Source organism: Oryzias latipes, chromosome 21 (genome assembly GCF_002234675.1).
Source record: "Oryzias latipes chromosome 21, ASM223467v1".
Classification (NCBI taxonomy): Eukaryota; Metazoa; Chordata; class Actinopteri; order Beloniformes; family Adrianichthyidae; genus Oryzias; species Oryzias latipes.
In genome coordinates, this window is record NC_019879.2 from 9655589 (window position 1) to 9678563 (window position 22975).

Sequence of the window (22975 nt, forward strand, 5' to 3'; positions counted from 1 at the left end):
TTATTTTAATCATTTGACAAAAAACACAAGTCTTCAAACCTGAAGGTTATAGAATATTATCTTTTTACTCTTATTTTGTGCTTTTAAAAACCCACTGATGAAAATTGTGTTTTCGGCGTTTTTAACATTATCTTGTAGAATTTTTCTGATGGGCATATTTAAAAAAAAAATTACATTTCTAGGGTGGGAGGGAGGGAGAGAGAGAGGTTTCTTTCTTTTCTTAACTGAAAATTGTAGATTCACACTGAAGGCATCAAAACTGTAAATTAACGTGGAATTATATACATAACAAAAAAGTGTGAAACAACTGACATGTCATATTGTACGTTCTTCATAGTAGTTACCTTTTGTTTTGATTACTGCTTTGCACACTCTAGGCATTCTCTAGATGAGCTACAAGAGGTAGTCACCTGAAATGTTTTTCACTTCACAGGTGTGCCCTGTCAGGTTTAATAAGTGGGATTTCTTGCCTTATAAATGGGGTTGGGACCATCAGTTGTGTTGTGCAGAAGTCAGGTGGATACACAGCTGATAGTCCTACTGAATAGACTGTTAGAATTTGTATTATGGCAAGAAAAAAGCAGCTAAGTACAGAAAAATTAGTGGCCATCATTACTTTAAGAAATGAAGGACAGTCAGTCTGAAAACTTGGGAAAACTTTGAAAGTCTCCCCAAGTGCAGCCACAAAAAAGCATCAAGCGCTACAAAGAAACTGGCTCACATGCGGACCGCCCCAGGAAAGGAAGACCAAGAGTCACCTCTGCTGCAGAGGATAAGTTCATCCGAGTCACCAGCCTCAGAAATAGCAGGTTAACAGCAGCTCAGATTAGAGAGCAGGTCAATGGCACACAGAGTTCTAGCAGCAGACACATCTACAACAACTGTTCAAAGGAGACTGTGTGAATCAGGCCTTCATGCTAGAATATCTGCTAGGAAACCACTGCTGAAGAAAGGCAACAAGCAGAAGAGACTTGTTTGAGCTAAAGAACACAAGGAACGGACATTAGACCAGTGGAAATCTGTGCTTTGGTCTGATGAGTCCAAATTGGAGATTTTTGATTCCAACCACCGTGTCTTTGTGCGACGCAGAAGGTGAACAGATGGACTCTACATGCCTGGTACCCACTGTGAAGCATGGAGGAGGAGGTGTGATGGTGTGGGGGTTGCTTTGCTGGTGACACTTGGGGATTTATTCCAAATTGAAGGCATACTGAACCAGCATGGCTACCACAGTGTCTTGCTATTCAGTCCGGTTTGGGTTTAGTCGGACCATCATTTATTTTTCAACAGGACAATGACCCCAAACACACCTCCAGGCTATGTAAGGGCTATTTGACCAAGAAGGAGAGGGATGTGGTGCTGCACCAGATGACCTGACCTCCACAGTCACCAGACCTGAACCCAATGGAGATGGTTTGGGGTGAGCTGGACCGCAGAGTGAAGGCAAAAGGGCCAACAAGTGCTAAGCATCTGTGGGAACTCCTTCAAGACTGTTGAAAGACCATTTCAGGTGACTACCTCTTGAAGGTCATCAAGAGAATGCCAAGAGTGTGCAAAGCAGTAATCAAAGCAAAAGGTAACTACTATGAAGAACGTACAATATGACATGTCAGTTGTTTCACACTTTTTTGTTATGTATATAATTCCACATGTGTTCATTCATAGTTTTCATGCCTTCAGTGTGACTCTACAACTCTCATATTCATGAAAATAAAGAAAACTCTTTGAATGAAAAGGTGTGTCCAAACTTTTGGTTTGCTGTATACATATGCTGTATACATATATATATGACGTAGAAATGATCATGAAGCTCATGTACCGCTTCCTTCTGATGCATCCACTTGCAGACTAATAGATCCACGAACGTCTTTGGTTTTCATGTCTGAGCCAGAATCTGGCTTTTTTTTTTTTTTTTTTTAACTTGTCCTGTCCAACAGCTAGGCAAACAGATGAGAGCTGAGGGCCTCTTGTGTTGGACATATTTTATTTTAACAAGAGGGGTTATTCATCTTCAGACAAACCAAAGGTATGTCTGAATAAACCCCTTTTGTAATTGAGGCCAAACTTTATTAATTTCAATCATGTTTGAAAATCTTTGGTGTTGGACCGGACGGAAAAGGAAAGAGGGGAAGAAGAGAGAGGGACGTTAGAGAGAGGGGGGGGTAGGAGGGTGATAATAGGAGGGGAAGGGGGGTAAGACCATGAAGCAGCATAGAGCAGACAGGTTTACTGGTTGTTTATCGTTACGGTACGGTTCAAATGTAGTACAAAAAGGGCGGGGCCTGTTCACACACACTCAAATATTATCAACACACCTGCTAGCCGCAAAAATGTCCACATGTCAACATGCACACAAAACAGATAGTGTTCACGAACGCATACCTATGCCTTTAAACCAACTAGTGTGAAATCTTTCATTCATTCAATCATGCAAACTATTAGTGCAAAGGTGAGCTAACACCTGTGCTCAGGTGAGTGTTTATGTTCTTCTAAAATGGATGGTGGAATGTGAAAAGAAGGAGGAGGAGCGCCCAGCCACCCCCACACCCACACCCCCGCCGCAGCAGCAGCGGCAGCCGGAGCTCCCCCAACGCCACACGGGAACAGGCAGGGAACAACCGCCCCCCGGGCGACCAAGACCGCAACCCAGGCCAGGGCCAGCAGGACCGCCGCGAGGCCCCCAGAGCCAGAGAGCAGGGAGGCGCAGAGGGAAAGAGAGCGCCGCCCCAGCCCAGCCAGGAAAGCAGCCCCCCGCCGCGCCGGAAGAGCCCAACGCAGGGCCCCACCGGAGAGGGACGCCCACAGCCCCAGACGAGCACCCCACCACCACCCAGGAGTTCCGGGCATCCCCCCGCCCCGACCCCAGGTACGAGCCAGGACCCCCCAAGGGAGACCCGCTCCGCACTCCAGGCAGCCACCCACCCGGCCCACGGTTGGTCCAGGTAGGAGCAAGGCAGGGGCCCGCCGCCCCCCCACAGGAGGGGGGAACCCCGGGGAAAAAAGGGCGGCCCACAAGGGATGTTATAAATATGGCCCGACCAGGCTCGGCCATGTTGGAAGTTTGGCGGGGCCCAGCGCCCAGGGGCAAGGACCAGGACCCACCCCCCAGGGACACGAACACCCCCGGCTCAGGTGTAATATGAACCCCCCCACCGTGCGGAGAGAGCACCGCCGGGCCCAGGGAGCCGGCACCCAAGGGACACGGCCGCCATCGCCAAGGGGCCCGCACCCCCCACCAGGGAAGGGCTAGGGGACAGATGGACCCAGGTCCCACCTTCCTTGTAAAATGTGTGTGCGTGTATGGGTGTTTGAGAGGGTGTTTGTGTGCATGTGTGTGTGTTTATGTTTGAATGTATATATTGAAGGGGGAGGGGTGTGTGTACTAAGGGGGGTGCAGTTAAAATTGGCGAGTAGGGCACTAAGGGGACATCTCCTGATTACTCACAGTGATGTCCCCTCACCCTCCACACCAAGGGGCCCTAAATGTCTAAGGTGCGGTTAAAATTGGCGGGTAGGGTGCCAGGAGGACATCTGCTGCTTGCTTGCAGTGATGTCCAAGCACCCCCCCTACCAAGGACCCTACATGTCTAAGGTGCAAATAAAACCGAAAGAGGGGGGGCCCACTCCATACGGCAACCATAGGAGGGGGGCCACTCCCAAGTAGCCCCCCCCCAAGGCGCATCGCAGGCTAGACCCCCCACCCCCTCACCCTAATATGAGGTTATATAAGGAAGGGGGTAAGTTGGGGACAGCTGGTAGACTGTCCCCCGGTGGTCAAACAGCCGTCCCCCAGCCCACCCCCAGCAAAGGGGCCAGGGCCACCCAGCCCAGGGGCCCACCCCCGGAGGCGCCGACACCCCAGGCCCGGCACCACCCACCCCACACAGAGAGAGAGGAGCCAGAAAGCGTCGCCCCCCCCCGGAGCAAGCCCAGGCCCCCACCCCCAGACGCCGGCCCTAGAAGAGCTCTGGTCAGGCCTCGACGGGACCGAGGAGGCCAACCGGCCGAGGCAACCACTGATTGCCTCAGCGGAGACCCCGACCCGCTAGCCCCCCCGACCCGTACTAATAATGGGCCCCCCCTCCCCCCAGAACGCCCCCCCACAGGACAGGGCCGACAAGCCCCCCACCCCACCCCACCCCAGACCCCGCAGCCGAAGCGGGTGACACCCAGAGCGACCGGGGGCCCCGAGAGGGTTTCAAGCCAGAATCTGGCTTGAAACTGTACGGCTGGATAAAAACGGCATAATCAATATAAAAAGATCACTCTGAACGTTTTGCAAATAGCTTAAAAGATGATCGTACTGGGTCTTGTGCGGCTGCAGTTACGGTTTTGTTTTTATTCCCATTATACATCTGTCAACATCCTCTCCCACTAGCTTACAGTCCCTTAGATGCCCCACCTTACATTACCGGTGCAACAAAAATAGTGAGCAATACTGGAGCTATCCAGGTGTACAGTTTTGATCAAGATGTCAGCTCAGACGAGGAAAACAAAGACGTATATTGATCTATCTGTCTCAAGCTCAATTTTCTGTCCACCATCATCAGAAAAATGCTACAAGAACATGTTAGTCCAAAAGCAGGTTTTTATTCCAACTGTGCTGCATCCTGGGAGCCTTGGATACCAGGGACAGCCCATCGGGATGGGAGGGGTAAGTGGTGGGCGGTATGCTCTGACTCCTCCCACCCCTCCGCGATCTGCTACGATCACTCCTCCCCCTCCTCCTCTGTGGGGCCAACGGCAACAGCAGCAGCACAAGAAGAGCCGTGCCTAGTCTTTGACGGAGGAGATCCACTAAAACGGGAGTATATTAGCTAAAGCCCGCACAGCCATGGCAGAGAACGCCGGCTTGGAAAACCACCGCATCAAGAGCTTCAAAAATAAAGGGCGTGATGTCGAGGTGAGCTTAGACAAACCCGTGGTTTTTAAACACCACGAACGGAACCATTTTCAGGTATTAAAAGGGCCTCGTTTGCCCTGGCCCCTACTGAAACAGTTTGCTTACAAGTCAGCTAGCAAGCCATCAGGAAGAATTCGCTATGAAATCTGTCAATCTGTTCGATTGTGTGTAATAATATTTTGTATTCAAAGTGTTGTGATTGGGTATTGGTTAACACAATGTGTGTTACTTTAGTCCATGAGTAGCTGTGAACAGCAATCTCTCACAGAGTCAGTCTGATTAACGGTAGGCGACGAAGCTGTCACTACCGGCTAACTAGCTAGCTAGCTAGCTGGTTGGATGGATACCGGTCGCAGGCGGGGCTGGGCCTGGCCGGCTTCATCAGCGTTATATATACCGTATATTAGTGAACCACCAGTAGTCTGCGTCACTGTTACCTGCGGCACACACGGTCACCATACCTTGTGTAACAGTTGTAAATGTTGTAATCAATTTCCGGTCTAGGTCACATTTTTACCTCCTCCTGTCCTGGCTGATCGTTAGCTTGCTAACCTCATCAAGCTTGCATTAATTTCCAGGTGGTTCAGGTAAACCAGGCTACAAGGAAATAAACCCAGATCAACAATTACAATCCGTTTACTGTTTTCGTGTTATCTTTTAGTTTCAAATTGTACAAACAAATAAATTCTAAACGTAATAACTCTTCAATTATTAGTTTTTTTAATCTACCTAACAGTTTGGTTAACATAGTATTGACTGTTTGGAATTCCAGATTTCAGAATTGTACTTTCACACAAGTGTTTGATTCTGTCGGGTTTAGTGGTAGACAGTCTGTTGTTTTTGGGCCTCACAGGCTACTGTACCATCTAATCAAGTTTGTTGCTGCATCATTCTCATAACAAGTGAAATTAGGAGGACAAATCCTTCTGAATTCTTGTTTGCATTAGGCCTGCATGATGAGGCAACAGTCTGGATTAATTGATGTTAGGTTAGGTAAGAAAACAAAAGATTATTTCATTAAACGCATATTTTTGAAACTTTTTTTTCCACAAGATGTTTATCAAAGCGCTCTAGGCCAAAGGTTTTAATAACAATGACACACTTGTGCCTGGGTTATTGTGATCTATGTCTAATCCTGAGATAATCCCTAAACAAAAGTGTGTCTGAAAAATCCACCTCAGTGTTTGGAGTACCCCAACTGAACACACCAACACAGGTTGTTGTTTTGAAAGTTGGGTCAGGCTGACAAGCACATGGCTACCATGACACACAGACGGTGCCTGCTGCATTCCTGATGCTATTTCAGGAATCTCGGATGTCTGACCCTGGGCCTCTTAAAGCCCCAGCATGAACTGGACTTTTCAGTGGGTGACCCATACTGCATCAGGGAGAGACATGTCCATTTGAGCTTGTTTGCTTTTAAGTCAGCCATCCTGGATGTATTCTTTGTTCTTGTCACTAATACAGGAGAAGTAGAGAAAAGCTAAGAAGTATTGTATTTTATTGTATGTTTGCAGTGATTGGGAGGCTCCTCTCTTCTCCACTGCCCTCTTATTTATAACAGTTCCTGATTACGTGAGTGGCTATTTAAGAAGGAAACATGAACCTGTTTTTTAAGCATCACAAGATCTTAGGACATCTCCGTGTTTTGGATAAACAACAGGAAACCTGTTAATAGATCCGTGTGGTTCCCTGTTAGGTGCTTTCTGTGGGAATATGCGGCATCACTTTGGTATAACTGAAAATATGACCTTCAGGCTCCTGTCTGTATCCTAACAGACTAAACTGCAGGAGTGAATGTAAGTAAGATTCTGTTTTAAGTGAATACCATGGGATTTTTGTACGATGAGCGAAATTTAGGAAATGAGACAAAAAAGAAACAAAATTATGCAGAAAAGTGAGACCAACAGTGTCTGACGAACGGAAACATTGTGTAGGAAAAAAGGTGATGAGTGAATGAAGCCTCATGAAGCCTTACAGCACTCCAAACTTCAAGGCCTTGGTATGGAAAACTGTATGGAGTCACACACCAACCTTCCATAAAAAATTTACATGAAACAAGTTAAACAAACCGCATAGTGGTGTGTTTGTTGTGTATGAGAAATGTCTTATTTCTTTGTAGATTTATTTGTTAATTAATTGTACCGGCTCCATTTGTAGTCCTTCATGTGACTCCTAAATCATGTTCTGTCATGTTTGCTGTAAAGTCCTTCACTCCAGACATTATGCTTCCTATAAGAATATGATTTAAACATTTGCTTTATTTGATGCTGACCTCCCTGATTCTTTAAAAACACTGCTGCAGAGTACAGTCATGTCACATTTGCTTGTAGTACGACTCTAATTCACCCTGGTGATAATGATTTTGAAAAAGGAATGCATTGCTTTTTTAAATTGCAGTTTATGCTTGGCTAGTTTCCAGTATTTGCATAGCAGAGCACATAATCTAAGTGTTCGTGGTCAAAGGCAAAGACTGCAAAAAATACAAATTAATAAAATGCAGGCAGCTGCAGGTCAGCCATATGAATGTACACGTGTTGCTGATAGGAATTCGTTTAGCTGTAAACATCCATGCAAACATGGGGGTGGCAAATTTAATCAAGAAGACTGGCAATCGTTTGATTTATTAATATTACAGCTTTTTAAAAAAAAAAAAGTCTTGGTATTCTGCCAAACAGGTTTTTGGGTAACTTTTCATTTTTGTTAGAATTTTTAAGACAGTGCTCTGAACCTTCTTTCTTTTAATGATATGTGATCTTTACTGGTGTCCATGGATTACATGAAATCCTCTTCACCTTTTTCCACCTTTGTCAGAGTAGGAATAACAGGTCAATGTCAGGGTGGGGTCATTTTGACCCCACAAGATACCACAAGGTCTACAGCTTCGCGGGCCACCTGCAGGTATGCCCATTTTTCAGCCAGTATAAGGGTAGTTGTGACGAAGGCATTAGAGGTGCTGAATCTGGTTTTGCATTGTCTTACATGGAAAGCATCACCTTGAAGAGTCTCTTCTGCACGGTTTCGAAGAATGTCCTTTGAGATGCCCCACTTTGCCGCTTTCCTCTGTAAAAATCGGAAAACCACCTGGTGTTTCCGTGAATGTATACCCTGTCTCCAAAACCACACCAAATGCCCTCAGCTTCTTTTGAAGATTATTTGCAGTTTCTGTTACTGGGAAACAAAAATGGACACAAATATTTATCTCATTTTTCCTTTTAGTTTTGTTGTGATAGATTTAGTTTAGGATTTTGGGAAACCTCTTCTACTAAAATGTTGCCTAATCTTTGATATTAAGGATATAATTGTCCTTGATTAAAAGTCAGCTGGTAATTCACTAACCACTGAGTACTTTTGTTTAGTTCATGTTTGGATCATTCTGTGTAAATCCCCAAATTATTGTTTGTTAAATTCACATCTTATGTTATTCCAGCTTTGCAAGCTTTATTGTCTCAATTACACAGCCATGAAATGGTTAAACGTATTAAAAACATATATTTTTGTTCCTTTCAGACTATGAGAAGACATCGAAATGAAGTGACAGTGGAGTTAAGAAAGGTAAGAAACCTCTCCTTTTCTTAAGACGCCAATCACACCAGGTGATATCGGACACTCCTGCTCCCAGCATCAGATTCCTGACTAGTTCAGCTGCTCCAAAAAGGACATTCTCTTATAAAGGCATGAAGGAGCCATTTGATATTTAGATAGAACTTGCACAACATTTTATTTTCTGAATGACACCTGTTTGTGAGGTCAGTCTGGAGGAAATCACTGAACCTTGTGGTGAACCTGATTGTCCTGTTTGAAGTAAACTTCAGTACAGACAAAAATACAAGTGAAACATGGAAAAACTCACATCACTGAAAAGATAAAAAATGTAGGATTTGCAGGCTACGGTTTTATATCACAAACATATACAACATCATAAAGAAAATACATTTTAATGTATTGAATTCATGGACTTTCTTGCTTTAAATTTCAACTGAAATGATTTACAAAGTAGAATTTCCTTTGATATGATCAGAGGCCATCTATTTTTTGTGTATGTATATAGACGTATTAGACTGTCATTTTTGTTCATTGTGTTACATTTAACACAATTTTTATACAATCCTGTGAGAGTGCTTGACAAACAAATATTTGTATTTGTCACATATTTTGTATCCTTCACCACCAAATATGTCTATCACTTTTTTTCAAAAATGCTTTGGTTGATCTTCTGTGTTTGGTTGCTTCTCTGTATTGAGGTTAATTCTCATTGGTTTTGATAAAGCTGAAGAAAAAGTGTTTGAACTTTAGCTCAGTTGGAGGCTGAATTTGGCTTTTACCATCACAATCCTTCTCCTCCTGGGTCGGGAGGTTTTTTGCGTCCTCGTGCAAATGTGGTTTAAGAGTCTAGACTTATCTGATGAAGGTAAGAGGTCAAGTAGGATTCCTTCCAAATAATCCCCTTGTTTGCTTTTTGGATGCCGTCTACAGGACAAAACTGAGCCGTAGTTCTTGTAGCAGTAAAATAGTGAGTTTTCCTAAAGACAGATACAGTATTTATATAAAATGACCCCCAAACAGTGAAAGTGCTGTAGATGGTTTTGCTGTTGGACAGCTATCTGGATCAGTGCAGCAAGAAGCTCGGCACCGGCTGATTACTCATCAATGACGCACATCAGCATGATGCGCTGGAATGTAGGGCATGGGAATCTCCTCCTACCGCTGACTCACATGCCTCAAAGCTCCATGAATGAACATGTGCTTCTCAGGGAGGTGCTTTATGTTGGGGGGGGTGTGACACACTTTGGGGTTCAGTAACTCTCAAATATGAATGTGGTAAATGCAATTTTCGATTGCTAATGTGCTGAAGACGGAGAAATTCTGAAAATGTTCAATAGTAGTTTGTCTTCTAACTCGATCGTTGTTGTTTTTTTTTTTTGTGTGTGTGTCAGAACAAACGGGACGAACATCTACTCAAGAAGAGAAATGTCCCTCAGGAGGAGAGTCTAGAAGACTCTGATGTCGACTCAGACTTTAAAGGAGTAAGTGTGGGGAGGGGTTTCTGCTCAACAGCACTGAGGTTGTCTGTCAGAAGAAAAAAATTGTATGAAAAAATCACATTTAACCAGAGTCTTAAAAAAAAAAAAAACCTTTTTGACAGAATTCTATAAAACAAACAAAACACATAATGATGTATGTTTGTGAGAAAGATGTGGAGGTGAATGGCAGTTTGCTTTTGCACAACTGTTGAAGGAAAACTTACCTGAAAGTAGTTTATTTTTTACAGTCGACCTCTGTAAAGTCCCTTCAGTGATGAATGTCGTAGGTGCTGTAGACGCCTTTTCCAAAACCGTTTGCAGAGCCACGGCGTGTTCCTGACAGCTGAGCCGAATGACTTTAAAGACCCACTCTGATCAGAAAAGCATTCGCAGTGCTCTTTTAATTATGATGATACCATTTTAGGCTAGTATCTAAAAAAATCTGTCATTTTCCAGGACTACTTTCCGCAGAACGGCAGGAGTTCATTTGAAATTCACTTCTTGAATTGTGGGCGGGACTGAGACTCTTCCCATCGCCCATAACTGAGCGCTATCTGTTTATACGCTACCCTGCTAGTGAACAGCTCCTCACTCCCCCAACCTAGAACAATAAAATCAGTTTGATAAAGTAAAACTATATTTATTCTACAAAAATGCCATCATTTTTTCAAGTTTCGTTTTATTTACATCATTGTTTAGCATTATTTGTATCTCCTGTTATATATAAATAATTTTATTTGATAAAATACTTACAAATAAAAATAAATTACTGCATTTAAACCCCAATTATGTGCTGTGTTTAATGCAAATGAATTATTAATTTACTTTTTTTCCTTTCAGCAAAATGTAACGCTTGACGACATTTTACAGGTATGACATTATATATTCTTAAATTTCTGTTGCCTTTTCTTTTTAAACATATGCAATCAACTGGATCCTTAAATTCTTATAAATATCTATTTTTTTCCTTTAGAATGCTACAAGTGACAATGCAGTGGTACAGCTCAGTGCTGTTCAGGCAGCAAGGTAACATTTAATTCCACGTCAGCCTGTCTTTGTGTAGTTAAAGTTTAACTGATTTAGCCATCGGCTGAATTCTTCTTCGTCTCTGCCTGTGTGTTTTAGGAAATTGCTGTCCAGTGACAGAAACCCTCCTATCGATGACTTGATAAAGTCTGGGATTCTTCCTATTTTAGTCAAATGCCTGGAAAGGGATGACAAGTGAGTCTGCCCGTGTGTCTTTTACATGCATCTTTTGCTTCTGCTGCAGTGGCTTCGTGTGCATTACTTGGTTTATCCTGCAAGTCCACATGTGAGCGTGTGCGGTGGCATGCAGAGCAGCTGGCTGCTTCTCTTAGCTTCAGCCAATCCAAATAGATCGGCATTCCTCTCTCCTACATTTCACTGAATTCCCAGGACCTTGGGTTCACCGAGGGCCACAGACTGAAAAGCTTGGGCTGCTTTTATGGAAGAAATGGTTGGGCTTTTATTGACGATGGCATCCTTTAGAAGTTGATGATTTTCTTGAAAGGAGCTAGTTCTTGTTTTGAACATCTAGAATTTAGACAAGAAATCTGTCAGATCTGTTCTGTAAAGAAAGAAAGAACTTTAAATGGAACATTATATGGTTAAAAAGGAATAAAAAAAAAACAGAATTTCTAGCAATGTTGAAAACAGAAAACCACATAGGTTAGCAGTCTTTTATTTATTTATTTATTTTAACTGTTGTGTGACATCCAGGCTAAACTGTCTTAACAATTCTCAATTTGGGGTTTTAGAGTTTAATTTTAAAGGGGAATTCATATTTACCGGTAACTTTGAGTGTTTTTCATGAAAGGTTTAGACGTACACTCTGAAATGTATGACCAAATAATGATAAAAGGTAGAGGACCTTGTAAACTGAATTGACAGACGATGTAAATGATGGCTAACTGTTCTACATCAGACTATTATCTTTATGCCTTTTTAAGGAACAGCATCTGCAAATGTGTGACTTTGTTGAACACATGAATCCTTTTATAGTACACATTGATTTGAAACATTTTATGCTTTTTTTAAAAATTCAAAATCAGCATAAAATTGTCAGAAAATAAAAGTAGGAGACAAAACTGAGCCTAATCAGTTTTTAACATGGTGGACGCCATTTTTATCTTTTCTAGTTTGACATATTTTTGCTTCGTTTGTTTGTTGTCATGGAAACCAGTGTTTTCATTTCTCGTGCTGATTTGTTTTCTTTCTCTTTCACCACGTAGCCCTTCTTTACAGTTCGAGGCAGCTTGGGCTCTGACCAACATCGCCTCTGGGACGTCGGCACAGACTCAAGCTGTGGTTAAATCCAGTAAGTCGACCCCATACGCCGTCCTCCACATGCTTCCCCGTCTGTCTGGGTCTGGACGCCGTCTGCATGGTCGTCTTCTACTAGTTCAGCAAATCCCAGTCAGCTATTCTTCAGTGTCTCATTTTGCACTAGACTATAGACTACCGTACTGTTTAGGCCTTTAGCAAGAAGTAGTATACTTGAAGTTTATTTTATGATGTATTCTTGAATTTAAGTATATGTAGTGTAGGAAGTATACTCACTGAATACTTATTCCGACTAAATTGGAACATTTTAAGTTTACAATATATAAATAGTGTATATTAAGAAAACTTCAAGTATACTACCTCACTTTTAATACAGACTACGTATACTTGTAGTACACTTAAACAGACTACTTTTGTTTAGTGATGACAGCTCTTTAGGATGCAAAAAACAAATGTATTGACTTACTGTTAAGCAATTCATCTTTCATCTTATTTTGTTTGTCTCAAAGTTCACTTACATTTGATGTTGTTGTAATAAGTAAATAAAAATAGCATTTTCTTTTTTACCTGTTAACTTATTGATGAAAATAAGTCATCTATCAACCATTTGTTGACCAGAACCTTTATTTTTATTTGTGAAACTTAAATTGTGGATACATTAATATCATGTCTAAAACTGAATTCCGACACAAAAAAGACATGAAGTCACAAATGGATGAATGCTCGGGATAGCAAAATCCATGCTGTAAAAAACTATAAATGCAGACACAATTGAGGCAAAGACCTGAATAGATTTGATTAATTGTTTAGCTTCTTCTTTTTTTTGGGGGGGGAAACAGAAGAATAATCTTTAAATGTGAACACCATGACGCTGGTCAGCACTTGGGCATCAAAGGAAACCAGGTGGACTGCTTTACTGGCATTCTTTTCATCAACTTTCCACTTTAAAGTGAAATCAAAGGTGTTTCTTGATGCTACTGCCTGTGCGGGGTGTTAAGCTGCTCCACCAACGCAGCAGCTTTATCTTCATGTGTTGGTAACGTCACGTCATATTAGGTTTTTTGATCGTTGACGCTTGCTGACCCAGATGCAGTGCCGCTGTTCCTGCGCCTTCTACACTCTCCTCACCAGAACGTGTGTGAACAGGCAGTATGGGCTCTAGGAAATATTATAGGTAAGTGCTTTCCTGTGGTAAAGGTGTGTACCAACATTTGACATTGTCCAGCGCAATGTTGACATGCCACCTGTCGTATGGTCAGGCGATGGGCCACAGTGCAGGGATTATGTCATCTCCTTGGGTGTGGTGAAGCCGCTGCTCTCTTTCATCAGTCCATCAATCCCCATTACTTTCCTCCGTAATGTTACCTGGGTTATTGTTAACCTCTGTCGCAACAAGGATCCTCCCCCACCAATGGAGACTGTGCAAGAGGTGGGTGTGTCTGGACCTGATTACATGCTTTTGTGCTTCAAATCAGCCTCATCACCTTAGAAAGTCTTTTACTTTGAAGGCCTGTTTGTTCATCTAATGAGATGGCTACAACTCATCTACTCGAGATCTTTCGTTCTTGTTTTTTCCTACAGATTCTGCCGGCACTCTGTATGCTCATATATCACACTGACTTAAATGTGAGTATCCAATTGGCATCGCTGCTCATTTCCTGGTTTAATCAGTCACCTTTGTAACACAAACTTGCTGGTTTTAGATCCTCGTAGACACAGTGTGGGCTCTGTCTTATCTGACGGATGGAGGCAACGAGCAGATCCAGATGGTTATAGATTCTGGGGTCGTTCCATTTCTCGTGCCTCTCCTCAGCCATCAGGAGGTGAAAGTTCAGGTGAGATGAAATTTTGTCGAAGGTGTCGATCAGCCATTATGTACATGAAGTGGTCAAAAAGAGGGCTCTCTAACCTTTTATAGGCCAAGGACCGGGTTAATAATAATTTAATTTCCCAGACTTTCCTGTATAAGGCTGAAGTCCAATTTTCTGTTTTTAAAGCTTTCAGTTTCCCTTAACTTTTGAGGGTAAAGTTTATCTTCATACTCTGTAAAATATCTGCAGCTGGTTTAAACCTTTCCTCGAGATTACATATAGGAACCATTCAAATGTGATATAGATTTTCCATTAGTGAAGCCCGTTGAGACAACTGTGTTGTAATATTGGGCTATATAAATAAAACTGAAATGAACTGAACTGAATTAACCCAAAACTGTCATAGTGGAAGCTAAATAATCAGACGCCAACCTCAGCCTTGCGACAGATAAATACAAAACAAAGCGGTCACTAAAACTGACATTTTATAGATAAATGGGAATCTTCGTTTCATTAGACAGCCAGTGCCTGAATATGACACATAATTAATGTTATGATGCCATTTTGTAGTGCTGTCCCAATCTACAATTCCAAAATCGAGTGCCCTAGAAATTTCCCAGAAGTCTTAGCCAAAAACCAGGGTGCAACGCTGCTCACTAAATTGGCAAATACAGACCACAATGCATTGCGTTTGAACAATTATTGTGGGGAGAAAAAAAAGTATTTAAATGTATTTTTTAGATTAGATATCAACGTTGTTATCTAGAGCAGTGTTTTTCAACCTTTTCTGAGCCACAGCACACTTTAACCTTAAAAAAAAATCCCGCGGCACACCAGCATCCAGAAAAAAAAAAAAAAGGAGAAACTCATGGTCTGTATTGATCTACAGTCCCTACACAATCTCACATGCATTTTTGATATAATTGTGTCAGAAAAAGCTGGAAACTGCAGCTGTTTTTTTTCCTAAAAAATGCAATAAAAGTTAAGTTAGAAGATTTAAAAACAGATTGATGTGTGTTCGTTGTTTCAAGACGTTTAACAACAGATCTCCTTGTGCGCTGTCAATCTCATGACCCAATGCATCATGGGAGATGTAGTGCATAAAACGGCTGGAGATCGGTTTTCGGAGCTTCAGTGTTTTGTTCACGTGTTCCACGGTCTGATACCGGATTCTGTGGAAAGCTACACCGCTAAAGACGAGCTTTAGCTGCTATTTTTGTTAGAACTGAGCGACTTTACGAGCTAAATCGGGACAAGGAAGTGAAGACTTTAACCGCTTCTGATTGGTCAGACCGATGACATGTGATTAAGCTCCCCAAGAATGATTGGTGGAGACAGTTAAAGGGACGGGACTTTTCCAAAATACAGCCGAAGGTGCAGCTGAATCGCGGTACTGTACAGTCATTCTTATCAAAATGTCTTTAATAAAATAAAATAAACGCAAAGAAAATGTATTTTACATCTTTTATATTCCTAACTCCTCAGTGTTTTATCAGGGCCTGTTTGGATGAACAGAGAGCTGAAATCCTGGAGATGGGAAATGTTTTTAGATCAGTTAATGAGGACAATTTCCCACGGCACACTTGACCATCTCCCACGGCACACTAGTGTGCCGCGGCACACTGGTTGAAAAACACTGCTCTAGAGAACAGAGTGGATTCATAAATAGTTATAGAACACTCAAATTTATTAAATTAGATGATGTTGGTAACGTCAGGTTAAACAAAAAAGAAAATGTAGTGAGTGTGATCTCTGGATTGCTTTTAAAATCAAGGGCACTACATAGTCCTGCATTATATATTGTTTTTAGTAGTTAGGGATTAGGGTGGGAATTTGTACATATTTGGTTTTTGTTTGTTAAATGCAGTTTTTTTTATTTTGAAGTTGAAGACTCTTCTTCCTCTGTTTCCTCCCCGGCTCTTTAACGTTCCAAATACCTGTATTATTTTTTTAAAAACTTTGGGTGGGGGTTTCAATTTAACGATTGTAGGAACATGAGACAGAGTGACGTGACATGAGTCTATCCTGAGTCAGAGGTGGTGGAGACAATCCAGTAGTTTTTCAAAATAAAACTTTTTTCAGTAACAGATTATAAATTAATGGAAATAAAATGAATTTTTTTTGCTTGTTTTTTCTGCGGCTCACTACCAACTGTTGGGGACTACTAGTCTGACGTGTTTCTGTTCTCTCCCGTCACCCAGACGGCAGCTCTGAGGGCTGTTGGGAACATAGTAACGGGCACAGACGAACAGACGCAGGTCGTTCTCAACTGCGACGTCCTCCTACATTTCCCTAACCTGCTCTCACACCCCAAAGAAAAGATCAACAAGGTAACACAGCTACCTTTTGTTAGTTGGGTTTATAGGTTCAAATTCACTGCTAAGAATTTAGAAATCATGAAAGATTTGCTTGTTTTATGCATTTGACTTGCTTTCTGTGCCGCTGACACTATAGCCAGTTCTGGTTTGTGCGCTGAAGAACATTTATTTCTTCATGACTGTTTCCAATCGGGTATATTCTATATTCTGTCTGCAGGAAGCGGTCTGGTTTTTGTCCAACATCACAGCTGGGAACCAGCAGCAGGTCCAAGCGGTGATTGATGCTGGACTGATTCCTATGATCATTCATCAGCTTGCTAAGGTTTGTGGATCCTGGAGGAGCAGATTTTTCTCACTTGTATGGAGGGATCACCCCCTCCAGAAAAAAACTCCAAAAGGGTTTTACTGAAAATTACTGGGATGTGTCCTCTATTCCCTAACAGCAAGGGTGTGGTAGTACATCTCAGTAACAGCTTGGCTCTCTGCAGGGGGATTTTGGTACTCAGAAGGAGGCAGCTTGGGCCATCAGCAACCTCACCATCAGTGGCAGAAAAGATCAGGTTTGTTTTTCTTTTTACCGACAATACAGGCATGTTTTACTTGTATTTGCTGGAATAAACATATTTTTGATTTGATCAGAATTCATATTTAAATCTTTCAGAACATCTTTGATTGCCTTTTATTTTTTATTAACAAGTAAGATTTGCAATGATGAGATGATTCTTGGTTCGAAAATGTGTAACAAGGTGATTTGCATGTATGTCCTCCACCCTTGGAACGGTGTACCTGTGCTGTAACCAGGCCTGAATGTGGCGCGTGTGTATGCGTTTGTGTAGGTGGAGTTCTTGGTGGAGCACAACGTCATCCCTCCGTTCTGCAGCCTGCTGTCGGTGAAGGACTCTCAAGTGGTTCAGGTCGTCCTGGACGGCCTGAAGAACATCCTCATCATGGCGGGGCAGGAAGCCAGCACTATTGCTGAGATCATAGAGGAGTGTGGAGGTTAGCAGCTTTATATTAAACACCCACTCCAACAAACAAAAAAAAGTTTTTTTTGTGTGTGTGTTTCAAACATGCATTTGTGGCATTTTTCTATTGATGGACTTGCATATTAAGGACATTACGGTAATCAGAAGCAGATGAAAAAATACCTTTGGGAAAAGAGCATATTTAATCAAGGATTTATTGTATCAGAAGCTACAAAGCCCTGGACAAGACATTCAAGACAAATCAGTAATTCTTTTTTAATCTGAAATGAATAATTTGTAGCCACAAATTAGCATTTTGGCAGTGTTTTGTAGCACAAATTAGTCTTTTTTTTTTTTTTGTGCACAAAATGCTAATTTGTTGAGATGAAATGGTAAATTGTGACCACCAAATGCTAATTTGTGCACACTGAATACCTATGCATGGTCACAAATGATTAATTTAAGGGGAAACTATTTATTTATTTATGTCCAATGCCATATCTAGGGGGGTATTCCAGAAGGCACTTTTAAACCCTGAACTCTGGCTGAAATCCACCTGAACTTTCTTACTCTGGGTATGTCGGTTCCAATAGACCGGATATGAGTTGGTGTAATTACGCTCGACTTGGTAACCCTGGGTTAATTCCCGGTGCACAGCAGGTACATAAAGACATTCTCAATGGATCGCCGATTTCCAGAGTCACCATGGAAACACGTGGAGAAAAAAAGAGAATGTCTAAGTGTGATGCCCCAGATATTCTCATTTTTATAACATTAAAATGCAGTTTGGATTTGCAATATATAACATACACTCAGCTAACATGACTGACTTTAACTTCAGTTGTTGCAACAATAATCAGCACTAGTGGTGCTAAATAAACTCATACTCTCCCTTCCTTTCACTCATGGTGCAGAGAGAATAAAACACAACAGGACAAAATAACTACACAAAACACAGTAAAACAGCTAGACAACTAAACCCATTTGGTCAAAAATCCACACTTAAACCCAAATCCTTCCAGACTGGCAAGGGGAATGGTATCCCACAATTCCTTGCACTGCCAATCTAACAGCAGCACCAAAGTTACACCTACTTAATTGAATTAATCTGAATAAAAGTAAAATAAATTTATGATAACTATGTGTTATTTTTAAGTTGACTGAACTCATAAAATTATTTATCTTAACTGAAGCAAATAATTAAGTTAGATTAATGTAAAAAGTTTATTTTTCCAACATCCATATGTGGTCTTATCACCCTCTCACGGTGGAAAAAGTATTATCTGAGCTTCTTCATCCACTAAATCATCTTCAAATGGACACGCCATGCTGCTTCACCTCTCTGAAAACAGACTAACCTTCAACTAAACCTGCTCCAGACCAGGTTATGTTCAGAGCATGAGTTGCCATGGCAACTTGACATACCCTGAAACATACCTCAGTTTTTGGAACAGAAAGCTGAGGTTATCCGCTTCCTTAGCCTCAAACTTACCGTGGTAACTCACATAATCTGCTTTCTGGAATACCCCCCAGGGCCCTGTAAAATGCAGCCATCTTCACATCACTACAAGCTCCCTGCTCTGCTCCATTCTGATGCATCCACTTGTAGACGAATAGATCCATGAACATCTTTGTTTTCTGTGTCTAAGCTGGTATCTGGATTAAAACTGTACAGCTGGATAGCTCGCCAATTGCTCACTATTTTTGGTGCACCGGTAATGTGAGGTTTGGAGTGTGAGGGGGTTTAAGCACATAAACAGATGGATGATGGGACGGGGGCAGGATTGCTCAACTCCAACAGTTCCACCCACAACTCTGCTCACCCACAACACTTTGACAAGAGATGAAAAAACTGATTTTAGTGGGACTTGAAACAGATCTTAGTAGCATCCTTAAAAAATGAAAAGCATTCTTACTATTGTGAATTTTGAATCTTTTTTAAGGTTTGGAGAAGATAGAACAGCTGCAGCAGCATGAAAATGAAGACATCTACAAATTAGCTTTTGAGATTATTGATCAATACTTTTCAGGAGATATTGTAAGTTTATTTATCATTTTCATTTTTTGTAGATTTTTCATTTCTTGCATACTGGTCCAACACTAAATTTACTACTTTGTTCTTTGCCTTCCAGTTTGATGAAGATCCCAACTTGATTCCCGAAACCACCCAAGGAGGAACCTTTAATTTTGACCCGGCTTCTAACATGCAAACAAAGAAGTTTAACTTCTAAAAGCCAGGATGTGGGGTTCCACCCAGCTCCCCATCACAGACACGAACCCATCCATCCCACAACCTGGCACCTTTTGGTCCGAAGGATTTTCATGTCAGCATCCAAACTCACCACTTAAGGATTCACCCACACCTACTCCTGCACTGTGGGGTGTTTTTTTTCTTCTTCTTTTTTTTTCTTCATTGCCGTCTTTTACGGAAGATTGTAACCCTTCACAGGAGTCCTGCTTATATAAGAGACACCATGAACACCAAGAGGAGGCCTCGGCCTCTCCTTCCATGTCCTAATGTTAACTCCAAGGTAAAAACGAAAGGAAGAATTTGCCTTCTGGGCAAGATTTTGCCAAATGTCAAGTCTTCACAAAGACAAAATCCAAGCACATGTTATGACACCATTGTGATCACCACACGTATTTGTACGATGAGTGGACACCATTTTTTTCTTTACACTTTAGAAGGCCCTGCATTCATCTATTAGACTGTCACTAACGGGGATGAAATGTTGCTTTTTTGTTTGTGCTTTTCCCCTTCCTGGATTTTCCCTTTGACTTTGGTTCGCATAAATACGTACAGAGATGTGAACAAAGTATACACAACTATGGCACCCCTCTGTCTAGTTTAGAGTTTTTCCCCCAGAGCTAAGCCATGAATAACCACAGACCCTCGCTGCCTTCCCGTAGGACAGGTGGAGGGGGGAAAGGGCTCTAAGGTAAAAACAAACAAACAAAAAAAGAGGACTCTGGCAAAGTGACGGACTTGGCCCCAGAGTTTTAAAGGTGACCTCTGTTGGATAATCAAGATGTTTTATTTTAGAAAAATCATCAGAAATGTGAAGAAAAATGCCATTTTTTTGTTTTTGATAATGTAATTGTAGGACCTGCCAGCTGTTTGCTTCTGATGGCGACGACTTTTTTTGGTTGGTATTAAATGTAAATAACAGGCGGCGGCGTGTGGACGGGTCGCAGAGACTCAAGAGGAGGAGCACATCAACTGTAGCGTTCGTTTCCTCCACAGGACATTTTGGGTTTGCTTTTTATTTTTTTTAAACTTTTCCTGCATTTGGTCACATCCAGTGAACGGACTTCCCCTATAATGTGAAACTTTGAAGGAGCAATCCACTTAAACCTTCACGCAAAAGTCACACCCAGAGAAGTTATCAGACGGAGGACTTTTTTATTATTTTTTTTTAACCCTCAAAGAAAGCATCTTCTTTTCTACAACTTTCAGTTTCCTGGTTTTTTTTCCGGTTAAGTCTGTGGAAATTCTTTTTATTCAACTTTTTCTTCAGTCTTATGCACACGTCTGACGGGCACGCTCTTACCTGCCTGCAGAAAGGGACCTACGCTCACGGAAAGCTCGTGTAAGGGGGTGTACAGGTCCTGATCTTTAAAGAACTTAATCCTTTGCTTTCAGTGAGGTCAGATGTCACCGCTCGGTTTGAAGAATTGTAAAAACAATGTTTCTCTTTGCCATCTAATGAACATATATTTGACATAAAGCCTGTACAAAGCTGCTGCAGCTGACAGTCATTAGATGGACAATAACTGTCATGATTAGCAGGGTGTTTTCTTTTTTAATAGAAATGTTTGTTTTAAAATTTTATTTTGGGTTGACGTATACATATAAATGCATATATGATATAGTGGCACTCTAAAAGTTGGAACAGACTTAGCCTCCCCTCTTTGTGGTGACGGGCTGTTAAAAATGTACCGTCTTGTGTTTCAGTTGCCGTTTTGGGGTTCGAGTTAAAGGCGTTAGCTCGCCTGCAACACCCCGCGCCGTCCTCGCCGATCTGCCGCCCCTTCGTTTGGCTGCTAATGACTTGCAGGGGTTTGGGAGCGGGGGGGGGTCACGAAGAGGCTTTAATTATGGATTAGGGTTGTCGAGAGCAGCCCAGGCTTTCTCATGGGACTAGCTTTTTTTTCAAATTCTATTTCCAAACAAAACTTTTGAGGGTGTACAGTCATGAACTAGCAGACCAGACCGAGCCACTTTAAAGATTTACAATTTTGTTGCCTTGTGTCTGATCTTAGATACAAGCTTGTTTGTTGCAAGATTTTTACTTGCTAATAAAAAGTTGTTTTAAATAAAATAGAAGAAAAGCAACAGACAGCATTTTGGCCTCTGATTGTTTATATCTTTTTATAAATTTTAGATTGAATTCTTCTCTTTAAGGTGGCTCATTGATGTTTTCAACTCCTGTGCATATTAAAGACGAGAATGAGTTGAAAATCATTGTGCCTTTTGTTTTTCATTTCAATTTAAACAAAGTTTTATTGAAATGGCAAAATCTCCACGGATAGGAGGGAGGTGTGACGTGAGTCTGTTGGGAAATGAGCCATGAACGTGGTCAGTACCTGAACTATGTACATTTGCCATTTTTGCCCCACCCGTCCTTCCCATCATCCTCAGTACCAGAAGTCATCCTTCCCATGGTGGCGGGATGTGGGGATTTCCTTTCATGTTACCCTCAGGACATCATCTGTGTCTCTAATCTTGATCAAAATAAACTTGCTGTTTAGCTGTTGGATTGAATATCTGTATTTTGTTGACTCTGAGCTTGTTTTAGAAACTTTATGGTGCAGATATCTCCAAATGTCTTAGATAATAAGGGGTTTCGTGAGGCACTAAAAAGTCAATGGAATATGCCTTTAGGTGAAACACAGATTTCCTTACCCCACATCCAAGATTTCTGACATTATTGTTAACCTGATAAGTGTTTAAATTGCAATTCTAGTTTTCTAATTCTAGTTCAAAAGGCTTATTTTATACAAAAATTGCTGAAAAGGATTCTCTACAGGTCTAAAGTTCTCCCAAATCAGTTTTTTTTTTAACAATCTCCATGAAGGAGGCAATCCTACGGATCACAAGCGATGCCAATTCTGTAGCTTTATGTGATTTTGAGAGCAAGAATCTGCAGAACAAATTCCGGCTCATTCTAAAGAATTGGAAGGCACCACATTTCCATTGTACCTACAACAAACTTGCAGTGGTTTGACCCAGAGTACTTCTTTTTTGGAAGTCCTTTAGAGACTTAAGATGGATTTAGTATTTTTTTTTTTTTACGGTAATCGTAAAATCCTTTGAGTTCAGAAAGCCTCCATTCTTTGCATTTCAATTTTACCTTATTTATTTTACATAAAAATGTGCATTTTTGGTTTACAAGATTTGTGGTACTAAAACATGTTATCCTAATTGCGTTTCAAAGGGTTGTTAAGATTTGTAAAAAATGTAAAAAAAAAAAAAAAAAAGAAATGTTAATATAACATCTTTGAAATAGTTATACAAAGATGTAGCCGTTGGTGGGTGTTTGCTGATTAATTATTTGTTTTAAATTATATGTATTTCCTAATCGATGATCCTATTAGTGGAATCAGGCAAAAAAAAAAAAAACTGGCACATTTAATCTGCAGTAGCAAA

General features: G+C 41.4%; 1 protein-coding gene across 1 annotated transcript; it reads left to right on the forward strand.

Annotated features, from left to right (window-relative positions):
- The first annotated feature begins 4714 nt into the window (after nt 1–4714).
- On the forward strand, nt 4715–22090 carry kpna3 (karyopherin subunit alpha 3). Its single transcript, XM_023951134.1, has 17 exons — nt 4715–4903; nt 8414–8458; nt 9841–9930; nt 10768–10797; nt 10901–10953; nt 11053–11148; nt 12180–12265; nt 13319–13405; nt 13491–13660; nt 13813–13857; nt 13935–14066; nt 16244–16372; nt 16578–16682; nt 16849–16920; nt 17197–17359; nt 19269–19363; nt 19458–22090. Exons 1-17 carry the CDS (start codon nt 4835–4837, stop codon nt 19554–19556), a joined length of 1566 nt encoding a protein of 521 aa, XP_023806902.1. The 5' UTR covers nt 4715–4834; the 3' UTR covers nt 19557–22090.
- Nucleotides 22091–22975: the final 885 nt, after the last annotated feature.

Excerpts from the sequence above, each read along its gene's own strand:
- kpna3 (XM_023951134.1), top strand. The coding sequence starts at position 4,835 with ATGGCAGAGAACGCCGGCTTGGAAAACCACCGCATCAAGAGCTTCAAA. Across the intron at positions 13,858-13,934 it reads TATATCACACTGACTTAAAT|ATCCTCGTAGACACAGTGTG; the intron begins GTGAGTATCCAA and ends TGCTGGTTTTAG. Across the intron at positions 16,921-17,196 it reads TCAGTGGCAGAAAAGATCAG|GTGGAGTTCTTGGTGGAGCA; the intron begins GTTTGTTTTTCT and ends GCGTTTGTGTAG.